The following is a 12,490-nucleotide window of genomic DNA, read 5'->3' on the forward strand; positions in this document are numbered from 1 at the left end:
TGTATTTTAAACTTGCGTGAAAATGCCCGCGTATATGCGTTTATGCGTATTTCTTAGTTTTATTTTTTTCATTCATGTCAGATTTTGACAGATCGTTGAGGTTACTAAAAAATTATGGGAGGGAGATATGGAATTTATTTATATAAATTTATTTCATAATTACAATTATTTAGAATTTATATAGAGAATTTATTTATATAAATTTATTTCATACAATTTGTATTTAATTAAATATAAATCAACATGAAGGATTTTGGGTCTGTTATATATACAAAGATCGTGATATTTATGGAGTTCTTGGTATAATATTTATAAGTTGACATGGATTTTAATAAAGGATAATTTGAGAAATCTATTCTATTCAACTAAATACATCTGTAGTAAAATATATGCAATCATTGCAAAACAAAACTAATGCTTATTACAATATAATAGTTCCATTCACTTAGCGTATGGAAATTAAAGTATAATAAAGTATAATATAGTATTATATATAATAGTAGTATAGTATACAAAGTAATATTATAAATAAAACATTGAAATAAAATAGAGTTGCGGATAATAATTACATAGTATTATATTGTATGATTGCGGGATTATTGACCGGTTACTGTAGATTGAAATATCACCTAACGAAGTTAGTAATTCAATCCAACTCAGACTGCTAATAATGTAGAGAAGAGAACGAAACTACATACCATGTGCTTGGGGAGTGCCCGGCACTGATGCACAAGTAGAAGAAACACCTAGGAGGATATTTTATGGACGATAAGGAAACAAGACTAGGAAAGATAGGTTCTATACTATCTTTCATTAAAAAAATCGAATTTGGAGAAATACTCTAATCCGACTAAGGGGCACAGTAGATCTTATAGGTAGGTCGCAGTGCCTTATCCCTTCTTTTCAATAGTAATAATTATAACAATAGTGTATGATCTGCCTAATTCCATAAATTCCAGATCATTTACTGTAATGCATATAGGTATGTGTTCATCATTGACAAAATTTGATTATTAACGGAAATCGATTATTTGTTCCAAGTACGACCGGAAGTATGACCCGGAGCCACTTGTCGTTATCGTCGACAAAATGCTGTTCGACACCTCCAAAAGGGACTTCATAAGCAAGTCCCAGCGGGCTACAAATACAATAACAACTATTTGTTCATTCCAAAGTAGCAAGGATTCTTCGTTCGACTCAGTCTAGTTTCAATTATAACCCATCAACTTCCTCATTCCTTCACTATATGAAACACGCATTCTGTTCTCTCTATAAATATCTTCAAAATATCTTCAATCACTTCCTAACTCATGGATTTGTTTTCCGTTTATGTTTTCTGCGATATAAGTATTACAAAAATTACAACTTGTTCACTCTTACCAGAGCATATGTCGCTTTAAGCTCAATTTCCTAATTTCTATAAGTTTCATTTCTATGAGTTTCAAAGTGAACTCAGCTTGCCTTAAGATTTTAATTTGAGAAATATAAGTATAAAGTTTTAAACTCATTTTGTGGAAGATGCTGTTTTTCTATTAAAACTAATACTCATCTGTAGTACCCTTAAGATTATTATATAGTCTATTGTCCAAATATTGGTAACAATAAAATATTTTTAAAACTAATTTAAAAAGTTTTATTATTAAACTATTTTTTTTCCAATCTTATACCGGGTTTGTACACAACAATTTGAAGCAAAAGTTTACGGAGAGCACGACGGACAAAATGATATGGATTATCTCTATCTTCTAATATTAACTTGCGTTCTGTATTTACAGAAAATATAGGTGTGATGTATTTCATACATAACTTTTTGAAAATAACAGATACTTTATATTGCCAATGCAATTATACAGACACATGAATAAACTGAAACTTAGTCGAGAAGTCCTATACTAATAGCGACGAGAACCCCCAGAAATACATAGTATTTAGTAATTCTTTCAACAAGAATCAACTGCGGTATTACATTGATAGATTATATTTATAATAATAGCTTTAAAGTTTGACTTTTTTTAAAAGTATTAACGAAACTTTCCTTTGCCATTAAAATTTTAAATTGCAGTCATATTTTATAAAAATAATTACAATTAAAAATTTAAATACTACATTTTATTAACACAATTTTTATCACAATGTTATATATGAATTAATTATATTTCTAGTACTTAACTAATATTTGATGTACGTAAATTGATAAATGCTTTATAACACTTTGTTAAGAACTGAATTACTTTTAAATAAATTAATTATAATGTCAAACATAAATTAATTGTTTTTAATATTTTGATTAGGAATACTTTGATTTATGTTATATGCATTTATTATTTAACTAGAAAATGGTCTAGCGTTTTTTTCCAGCATTTGAAGAATTTTAACCTTTACTTCATTTTGCTTAGCAACGGGCATCTTGTTAAGTAATGAGGCCTCTATATCAAAAAATGCTTGATGTTCACTTTTTACTTGTAGTTTGTCTGTTATTGTTTTCAGTGAAGTCATCAATTCCTTGATATCATCACAAGCTACTGTCTTTTTCTCCTGACTATATGATGTGGATGATGCTGGAGTGTTACTAATGAAGGCAAATGACGTTGGCTCATTTATGGTGGATGGTGATGGGGTAGTTCTGTCAAAGGCATATGATGTGGTTTGCTCATTTGGGCTGGAAGGTGATGGAAAAGTACTACTATTGTATCTAAATACTTGTACTTGATTTTTATCTGGTATGGAATTGTCATCGTCTAAGCTGGATAATTGTGGAGAATGTCTATTCAATTTGAATGCTTCAACTTGATTTTTATCAGAATTTGAGTTATCATCTTCAGTATGCGGTGATGATTTAAATTCATATGACTGAGTTAAAAACGTTGGAGATTGCAAAGACGTGTTTGCCATTTTAAATCGTGTGCTAGAACAAAAAAATATATATATATTTATTCATATGCATTTATAACAGTTGTTTTTGAAATGTATTTTTCCCTACTTTCTGTGTCTTATATGTCCGGATAAAAATTGCAAATGTGGCATATACTCCCAGTTTTGTGTTGATCGAATACCGTTACGTTGCTGCGATTCAATCTTTTGCTTCTCGCGCACATAACGATCCCGAATTACACGCCATCTAATCTGACAAGCTTCCTCTGAAAACGAATTCAATTATTTTTCTTTAATATTACATTATTATCTTACTAGGAATGTCCATTGCGTTTGCTACAGTCACCCATGCCTCATCCCGTAGTTTCTTCTTTTTTAATATAGTTGTACATTTTTCATATAGCACCGTATGCTTTTCTATTTCATTTATTAAACTTTCATCGCTTATTAAATAACTGTTTTCTTTCTGCAAAAAGAGTAAGACATTTTTTTACTATAAATAGTTTTAATGCTTATATCTTTAATAAATATATTTACCATTGGATTTATTCTCTTTTACTTAGTTCTGCACAAATTTAATGTTTTGATTTACAAAATGTTTTGAATTTATGTTTTTAATTTCAATATAATTCGATGTTCCAACATAAGCAAAGCATAAATAACGTTTTTGCGTTTATACGTTGAATATTTCAAACAAAAACTAAATTATAATGTTGCGTTTTTGCGTTTTGCAAATTAATAATTGTTTACAATTTTAATATGAATATTATAGCACTGCCAAGCTAAATATATATAACAAAGATTATTAATTTTTATTCACATATATATTTTATTTAGTTCTCATTATTATATAACACTTTATATTAAAAAAAAATATTTATAATCAAAATAATTTTATTATAATTATAAAAAACTATCAATATGACATATTGATAGAATATTTTAAAATAAAACGTTTTGATAAAAATTTATTTTAGTCTGGCAACATATTCAACGCACGAAACGCAAATAAAAACCGAAAATTGTTTTAATATGTGCATTCGTTGCATACTACATAGCTCGCAACATTTACTTTTTAGTCGTATTAATATAAAAACATTTTATTTCAACCAAAAAGATAATAATAATAAATTTTATTATTTCAACTTCATTGTCAATTTTAGTACGCACTGAATATAGATTTCATAATTTAATATTACGAATGCAACCATGTTTGTACTAAAAGTAATAAGTTTAGTACAAAAACAAACTGTAGAACGCAACGCAGAACATGAAAGTAATTTTTGTTTTAAATAGAAATAAATAAATTTATATAATAAATAGAAAATTATAAAACTATAATGATGGCGCGGCGTGGTGGTAAACGTATACGTATGGATGATCCACCGCCGGAATATGAAGAAGGACTACAAGGGTAAATATACTAGATTACTTTGGGCGGGAATCAATAACAACAAAAATATTTTCTTTTCATATAAGAGACCAATTGAATGAAAGCATTTCTGATGGAGATAGTCCAACAAAACGTATGACACGTTTACGTGCAAGAGGTGGCGTTCGCGATAAACCACCTATTATTGATGATGACGAGGATGATTTCTATGCACCAGTGGTGCGTAAAAGAAAACAGCCAACACAACGTAAGCCACCAGGCGAAAAACGTGAGCGTGCTGAGCGGCCACGAAAAGAACACGCTGAAAAGGAACAGGAGCGAATTGATATTGAACGCGATGTTACCACAGATGAAAATAGTTTATATTTTATAGTCCGCCATTCCAAGGCAGCAATAGCCGTAAGTGTACTGTGTGATATGTAGAAATATTTTTATTGACTGAACTCATTTTTAGAGCATTGTTGACGATTGGATAGAACAATATAAACAGAATAGAGATTCGGCTCTTATTTCGCTAATGCAGTTTTTCATCAACGCTAGTGGTTGCAAAGGAAAAATATCATCTGACATGCAACATCCAATGGAGCACACTGCTGTCATACGTAAAATGACTGAAGAGTTTGATGAGGTTGTGCTTGCATACCTACATATAAATGTTATAAAATCTGATAAGTTCTTGTGTTATATAGGAAAGTGGTGAATATCCTTTAATAATGTCGGGTCTGCAATGGAAAAAGTTCAAAATGAATTTTTGTGATTTTGTGCAAACGCTTGTAAAACAGTGCCAATACTCCATAATATATGATCAATTTTTAATGGATAATGTTATATCACTTTTAACTGGGTTGTCGGACTCTCAAGTGCGAGCCTTTCGTCACACAGCAACATTAGCAGGTTTGTTGTTACTAATAATTTTATTACAATAAAACCAAATCAATGAAAATATTTTTAATATAGCCATGAAGTTGATGACGGCCCTAGTGGATGTGGCACTTTTAGTTTCTAATAATTTTGACAATGCGGCTAAGCAGTACGAGGCGGAGAGAGTAAAGGTAATGCAATGCAATTTTATTTACACATGAAAATTATAATAAACTATATTTCAGTCACGTGATCGTCGTGCTTCAGACCGTTTAGAGTCCTTAATGGCAAAGCGTGCTGAATTGGAAGAAAATATGGATGAAATAAAGAATATGTTAACATACATGTTTAAATCCGTCTTTGTGCACCGTTATAGGTAATTTCATTATCTGCATCATATTGACATTTAACTTATACTGTTTCACTTTAAACTAGAGATACGTTGCCTGACATACGTGCAATTTGTATGGCGGAAATTGGGGTTTGGATGGAAAACTATCCACAAAACTTTTTAGATGACTCTTATCTTAAATACATTGGTTGGACTCTTCATGACAAAGTCGGCGAAGTGCGGTTACGTTGCTTACAGGCGTTATTACCGCTTTATGATAAAATTGAGTTAAAAGGCAAATTGGAGTTGTTCACCTCAAAGTTTAAAGATCGTATTGTTGCGATGACACTGGACAAGGAGTTTGAAGTTGCTGTACATGCAGTCAAACTTGTTATAAGCATACTAAAGTAGGTGGTGAATAAACTATTTAAATTATTCATATTTTTATTATATATATTTTAGAATACATCCTGACATACTGGCAGATAAAGATTGTGAAATTGTTTACGAACTGGTGTATTCTTCTCACCGGGGCGTTGCACAAGCTGCTGCAGAATTTCTTAATGTACGTCTATTTCATTTAACTGCTGATATGGAAGAGTCGAAAACCAGACGCGGAAAATTACGATTACCCAATACACCGTTAGTACGCGATTTAGTACAGTTCTTTATTGAATCTGAACTGCATGAACACGGTGCTTATTTGGTTGATTCATTTATAGACAGCAATCCGATGGTCAAAGATTGGGAATGTATGACGGACTTATTGTTAGAGGAACCTGGCATTAATGAAGAAGTTTTAGATAACAAACAGGAGTCTACATTAATAGAAATAATGGTCAGTAGTGTTAAACAATCAGCAACTGGTGAGGCACCGGTTGGGCGTGCAAGCAATCGTAAAGTCACACTGAATTCAAAAGAACTAAAAGCAATACAGGATGAAAAAACTAAATTAACTGAACATTTTATTATAACATTGCCACCTCTATTAGAAAAATATCAAGCAGACAGTGAGAAATTGACAAATTTACTTGCTGTTCCACAATATTTCGAATTAGATATTTACACTACAAATCGACAGGAGGCTAACTTACAAGCATTATTAGACAAAATAAGTTACATAATGTCAGTGCATACAGATCGTGAGGTACTCGAAGCATGCTCTAAAACACTTGAATATTTATGTACAGAGGGTAGTGCTACGTATACGCGTTGTGATGTAGCGCGTTCAAATATTATTGATACAACCGTTAATAAATATAAAGATTCCATTGACGATTGGCGTACGATTATTGCAGGTTTGTATTATTTATAAAAAAAAATAACTGTTTGATATTAATAAACTTTATATATTTCTAAAGCTACGGACACACCAAATGAAGATGAAATTCACAATGTGATTATATCATTGAAAGTTGTATCTATATTATTTTCATCACACAACTTAAACCCTTGGAGTTTGTTTGACTCACTATTTCAAGATGTGGACGAAATTCAATCAAAGAATAGCGAAGAAGTACATATACCTAGTGAAGCAATTGTGTATTGCATAGAAGCTTGCTACTATTCCATAAGTTGGGGTCTATACTACTTGGAAAATCAATGTGAAAAATCCAATCTTGAAGAAAGTACCGCCGAGTTAAAGTCCCATTTGAATAAATATATGGCAGCGTGTTTCGAATTAACACGTGATGGACCTACAGAACCCATACAAGAAGCTGTAACTAGCATAGAATTTTTATATTATATCATTAATTATTTTACTTATGTTGGTATTTGATTTTTAGGCTTATCAATCGATTTGTGATTTACTAATTGTATTTTCGGATCAGTTATGTCGGCATGACATGGAACCGCTTCGCACATTAGAATATAAATCCACATTAGATGAACAACTGATTTTAAATAATTTTGTACAACACTATGTATTTTCGTTAAAGCAAGAGGGTTAGTAATAGTTTTGGAATTGTTTTAAATACAAATAATATAATTTTGTAAAATATTTAATAGTTGTTCAAGATGAAACGCGTATCGAAGAACTGCATAAAAAGCGCAATTTCCTTGCCTCATACTGTAAACTTATCGTATACAACATCATACCAACAAGAACTGGTGCTGGTATATTCAAATATTATGTTAAAGTAAGAAATCTTTGGTATACATAAATAATATTTTAATTGATGTAAATAATGGTTTCAAGACTGATTTCCTATAAGTGTCTTATTTTATAAAAAAAAGTTAATTATTAAATAATACACTTTTTTAAAAAATAAATTTTAAAAATAATTTTATTTACACCAATGTTTTAACTATATTCTGTAGTCATCTTCATGGTTTTTATCTTCAGTTAAGATGATAATAAAATGACATTATAAAAACATCATAATATTACCCTGAAGATGACTATAGTATACGGTCAAAATATTGGTTTAAATAAAAAATGTATGAGAAACTAATTTTTAAAAAAATGTATTATTTAAGAATTCACCAGTTAGCCCGTTTCAAAAACAGAATTATTAATAAAAATCTTTATTTTCCATTTGCAGTGTTATAATGAATATGGAGACATCATTAAAGCAACTTTGGGCAAAGCTAGAGAAATTAATAAAATTAACTTTGCGCTTACATTACTTTTAAGTTTAATTGCAATCTTCAAAGATTTACAACAACAATCAGAAAATAATAGCGTTTCGCGAAATTCTCATGAATTTGCGGATTTAAAGGAATTGGCTAAACGTTTTGCATTGACATTTGGCTTTGATGCCATTAAAAATCGTGAAGCCATAGTTGCAGTGCATCGTGCCGGTATACTTTTTGCTGTCGGAGAAGTATCCGATGACCCTGTTGCGGCACCAATTAGATTACTGTTTCTTGAAGTTCTTAACGAATTCAACAACAAACTCTTGAAACAAGATAGAAAAGTGATTTACAATTTTCTTGAACGCCGAATTTCACCTGGTATGCCATCGAGCAGAGCTGAAGAATGGCAGCCATTGGTTATGTATCGTAATGCATTATTACATGGTGAAACAGATCAAGCACCGGCAACTACAAAACGTGCTTACACTAAAAAACGACGAGATCATGGTGAGTAGAGATTTATGATATTCACTTTTCAAAGTATACATAAATCAATTTATTATAATTATATAGATGATGATGACGACGAGGAGGATGAAGAAGAAGAACATAATGATCCAGATTACAGAGCTTAATAATATGTTAATATAAATAAATATGTACGTAAAATTAAACAAAATTATAAAAAAAAAAAATTTAAAAGTATTAAAAGCATGACATTAAGATTAAAGATGTTAATATTGGCCACAGGAAATTTATAACAATTCGAGGGAAGATTTGAAAGTATAAAACACAATGGTTAAGGTTGGATAAGCAACTACGCACAACAAATAAACGTTGCGATACAACGAATAAAAGTTGTGATACGACGAGTAAACGTTGTAATACGAATAAACGCTGTAATAAAACGAGCAAACGGTGTAATACAACGAGTAAACGTTTTAATACAACGAATAAACGTTGTGATGCAACCAATAAACGTTGAGTAAACATGTTCGAACGCTAGGCTAGGTTATACCACTAGATATAGAGACTGAAATTGTTAGTGCGTTGATAACGTTATAAAACATTATTGACATAATCATCAACATCATTAGTTCCTGTATCTCCCATTGGAGCATAGGGCCTCAAATATGGAGAAGTGATTTTAAGTAATAAAAACAGAGTTAAACCGATATCCAACTGCAGAAATGCAGACTTCTTAAAAAAATAGATTATAGAATAGTATTGCTAAAGTGAGAATAATATCAATTGTATTCACAACTCAAAGATGGTTACTAAAAAGAGTGGCGATTGAAAGTTGTACGCGTAGATGTGGTAATAGCTGTAACTTTCTGCTATTGTTGTAGATCGCTTTAGGAATGGTGAACTGCAATTAGTCATCAAAATTAACAAGTGGCTTTGGGACGTATATCCGGTCGCTACTAGAACCTCATTAACTTTCTCTTGTTAAGCGGATCAGTTGTGAGATGGAAGGAATTACTGGAAAGATTTAAGTCTAGGAAACTATTGCTTAGTTTGAGCTAATGAATATAAATTAAATTTTATACTTTGAACAGTGGCTTATTAAAAAGTAAGGTGCTGTTGGAGTTTAAAAAATATAAGACCATAACTTTTCATAGTTATTGCTTAGCTGTTTACAATTAAGTATTTATATTCAGTATTATCTTTTAGAATATATTCTGACTGTATATAAAATTAGTTACAAATATCGGGAATAATTATATTTTATATACATCTTTATAGTTTCTTTAAAATCAGTGGGCAATTGTAAGTAAAACTCAAATAGCTAATTATCCTAGAGTATTTATTTTGTCTTCAAAATAATCTCCCTCTTGAGACACACACAAATGGTATCGTTTAATCCACTGTTTAAAGCAGTATTCAAAAGCCAATTTGGGTATGGCATTTAACTCCTTAAGTGCATTCTCTTTCACCGCATCCACTGTCTCAAAACGCTTACCACGAAGCAGCAATTTAAGTTTTGGAAATAGAAAAAAATCACTTGGTGTCAAATCCGGAGAATACGGTGCTTGTTCGATCATATTTACTGAGTGGTTAGCTAAATAATTTCGTACAATATATGATTTCCAATTATCATGATGCAGAATCCATAAATTGTCTTCCCACAAATCTGGACGTTTAAGACGAACATTTTCTCTCAAACGTTGTAAAACAGACAAGTAATATATTTGATCAAACGCCTGATCTTGTGGAAGAAACTCTGAGTGAACAATACCATGACAATCGAAGAATACAATCAACATTGTCCTAACTTTTGTACGACTTTGTCGTGGTTTCTTGTTTATTGGCCCACTTTCAAACAACCAATCCGTTGATTGCTCATTTGTATCAATATCATATTCATACACCCACATCTTATCACCCGTTATTATTCGCTGAATGAATGTCGTGTCTTCAGAAGATTGAAATATCATATCCTCTGCAATAGCTTTGCGTTGTTCCTTTTGCATGAAGGTCAACAGCTTTGGCACAAATCGAGTAGAAACGCGTCGCATGCCCAAAACATCGGTTAAAATGGTACGTGCTGATCCGGTGGAAATGCCAAGATCAGCAGCTATCTCTTTCTCACTCACACGACAATTTTGAAGCACCATTTTCTTCGCTTTTTCTATATTTTCGTCGTTAGTTGATGTGGATGGACGCCCAGAGCGAGGTAGATCCTCGGCTACGGTACGGCCCTCTTTAAATGATTTGTACCATTCATATGTTCGCGTTTTGGACATACATGATTCTCCGTAGGTTTTTTTTAACATTTTGTAGGTTTCGGAACAGCAAATTTCGTTGGTAAGACAAAATTTAACGCAAATCCGTTGTTCCATTAATGTTGACATTATAAAACCGCGAAAAAACCCTTCAAAACTTAATCAAATAATTTGTGTAAACAAACTTAATGTCAGATGGCACAAAAATTTATTATGGAAGTTGCCAAGTCTTCCCATTTATAAAATATTCTACTTTGGGAAATGATGGATTTTTCAAATTATTTTATGAAAAAATTTAAAAGCATTTTATATAAATGAATTATGTGGAGTATTAATATAAATCGTTCATTTATCTTAAATTAATAGAGCCGATAGTAACAATGATATTAATATATATAAAAAGTTACTATACAAAATACTCTCATTATTTAAAGGTAAAAGTCACATACAGAAGATTAATTCAGCCTTATACTTTGTTTCCACTGCTTACTTAGTAAGTTACTTAAGTAACTTTGAGCTTTTGTCGTTTACATTGGTACAAGTTACTTACGGCATGGCACTCAACTTACACAAACTACTGTGTGGCACTCTGCAAGAAGCTATAACATTTGTTTACATTACTTAACATCATATGGATGGATGATAAGTTTTTAAAGTATCTTTACGCTACGGACAACAAAATGTCATCTAATTATTTGATGTTAGAATTTTTATAGATAGCGAAGTTGAAAAAATGTTTGCCATTAGGTCTGCGCTTGTAAGTAATATAGTCTCGAAACACACACTTTTTAAACACTCGAATACGGACCAAACCAAAAGGTTTGATTTGTACGTTTAGCAGATTGTGTCAATTCAGAGCATTTTTAAGCTCAAAGAGTAGAAAAGTGACATGCTTGATAACATGACTAACGTATGGAATGGAATTGTGTTTAGAAGTGAAAATAACTTCCATTTATAAAGTTTATGATGATTTATAACCCCTGAAACACTTGTGTTTTACACCAATCAGACAATTGTCGAGATTTTTCAAGGGTTGAGTTTAATTTTCACATATTGTAATACTTGGAGAGGGAGTTAAGATCATTGCGTAAATTACGCAATCTTTGATAAAACAAACTTAGTCGACGTTTCGAGGAGGGACAGAAATGCCCAAAGTAAAATTATAAAAATTTAATTCATTTAAACGTCAAAGTTTATGTCACTTTTTGTTTATAATACTAATAGATGGCTACAGTTTTCGAGAAATTTACGTTCTATTGCGAACGTAAATTTCTAGATCTCTGTTCTTAACTTTGATTTGAAAATCATGAACTAATTGATCATGAATCTATTTAAACCCTAAGGGCCATGTTATGCAGAGTGTCTCGGGCACGGCATGAGTACAATTGTTGTTGTTTTCAATGCAAATTTCAAATTTGAGAATGAGAGAAAAAACAATATGGCCGTTCAAACTCCGGCATGAGAGCCGGCGTATTTGTGCCCCGGCACTAAGGCAAAACAGTGTTGTTTAGTAATAAATTTCAAAATTTGCGCCTTTTAGGAGCAAACTACTACAATTCTAGTACGTTTTGGAGAAAAGATGGCAGTAAGCAACACAGCATTTTTTTTATAAATCGCTAATAATATAATTATTACAATTTCCGATTTCAATGAAAGGCGTAAGTACTGTACACAATTGTTATAAGATAATATAATAATAAATTAACAGTATTACATCCTCTAGGAGGT

The 12,490-nt window shown here is 31.3% G+C and overlaps 3 protein-coding genes across 3 annotated transcripts in view; 2 read left to right on the forward strand and 1 right to left on the reverse strand.

The window, feature by feature from the left end:
* LOC119672047 (mini-chromosome maintenance complex-binding protein-like) overlaps positions 1-12,490 on the forward strand; it is a 37,268-nt gene that overhangs the window by 1,029 nt on the left and 23,749 nt on the right. The window lies entirely within an intron of this gene.
* Positions 2,221-3,564, reverse strand: LOC119672041 (transcription factor Adf-1-like). Its single transcript, XM_038082992.1, has 4 exons — positions 3,409-3,564; positions 3,187-3,337; positions 2,981-3,137; positions 2,221-2,905 (listed from the first exon to the last, which is right to left on the reverse strand). The coding sequence occupies exons 1-4, from the start codon at positions 3,409-3,411 to the stop codon at positions 2,326-2,328; spliced, it is 891 nt and encodes a 296-aa protein (XP_037938920.1). The 5' UTR covers positions 3,412-3,564; the 3' UTR covers positions 2,221-2,325.
* LOC119672039 (cohesin subunit SA-1-like) lies at positions 4,033-8,725 on the forward strand. The gene is made up of 13 exons (XM_038082990.1): positions 4,033-4,285; positions 4,351-4,663; positions 4,719-4,892; positions 4,954-5,158; positions 5,222-5,316; positions 5,371-5,501; positions 5,561-5,863; positions 5,919-6,754; positions 6,818-7,176; positions 7,244-7,403; positions 7,467-7,597; positions 8,003-8,543; positions 8,610-8,725. The coding sequence occupies exons 1-13, from the start codon at positions 4,212-4,214 to the stop codon at positions 8,669-8,671; spliced, it is 3,384 nt and encodes a 1,127-aa protein (XP_037938918.1). The 5' UTR covers positions 4,033-4,211; the 3' UTR covers positions 8,672-8,725.

The sequence above is a fragment of the Teleopsis dalmanni genome, chromosome 1 (genome assembly GCF_002237135.1).
Source record: "Teleopsis dalmanni isolate 2A chromosome 1, ASM223713v2, whole genome shotgun sequence".
NCBI lineage: Eukaryota > Metazoa > Arthropoda > Insecta > Diptera > Diopsidae > Teleopsis > Teleopsis dalmanni.

What these genes read in the sequence shown, in the direction of transcription:
- LOC119672039 (XM_038082990.1), top strand. Translation starts at nt 4,212, where the DNA reads ATGATGGCGCGGCGTGGTGGTAAACGTATACGTATGGATGATCCACCG. An exon ending in TATTCAAATATTATGTTAAA is followed by an intron (nt 7,598 to 8,002) that starts GTAAGAAATCTT and finishes TTCCATTTGCAG; the next exon opens with TGTTATAATGAATATGGAGA. An exon ending in TAAAAAACGACGAGATCATG is followed by an intron (nt 8,544 to 8,609) that starts GTGAGTAGAGAT and finishes ATAATTATATAG; the next exon opens with ATGATGATGACGACGAGGAG.
- LOC119672041 (XM_038082992.1), bottom strand. An exon ending in AAACGCAATGGACATTCCTA is followed by an intron (nt 3,138 to 3,186) that starts GTAAGATAATAA and finishes ATTCGTTTTCAG; the next exon opens with AGGAAGCTTGTCAGATTAGA. An exon ending in GGACATATAAGACACAGAAA is followed by an intron (nt 2,906 to 2,980) that starts GTAGGGAAAAAT and finishes TTTTTGTTCTAG; the next exon opens with CACACGATTTAAAATGGCAA.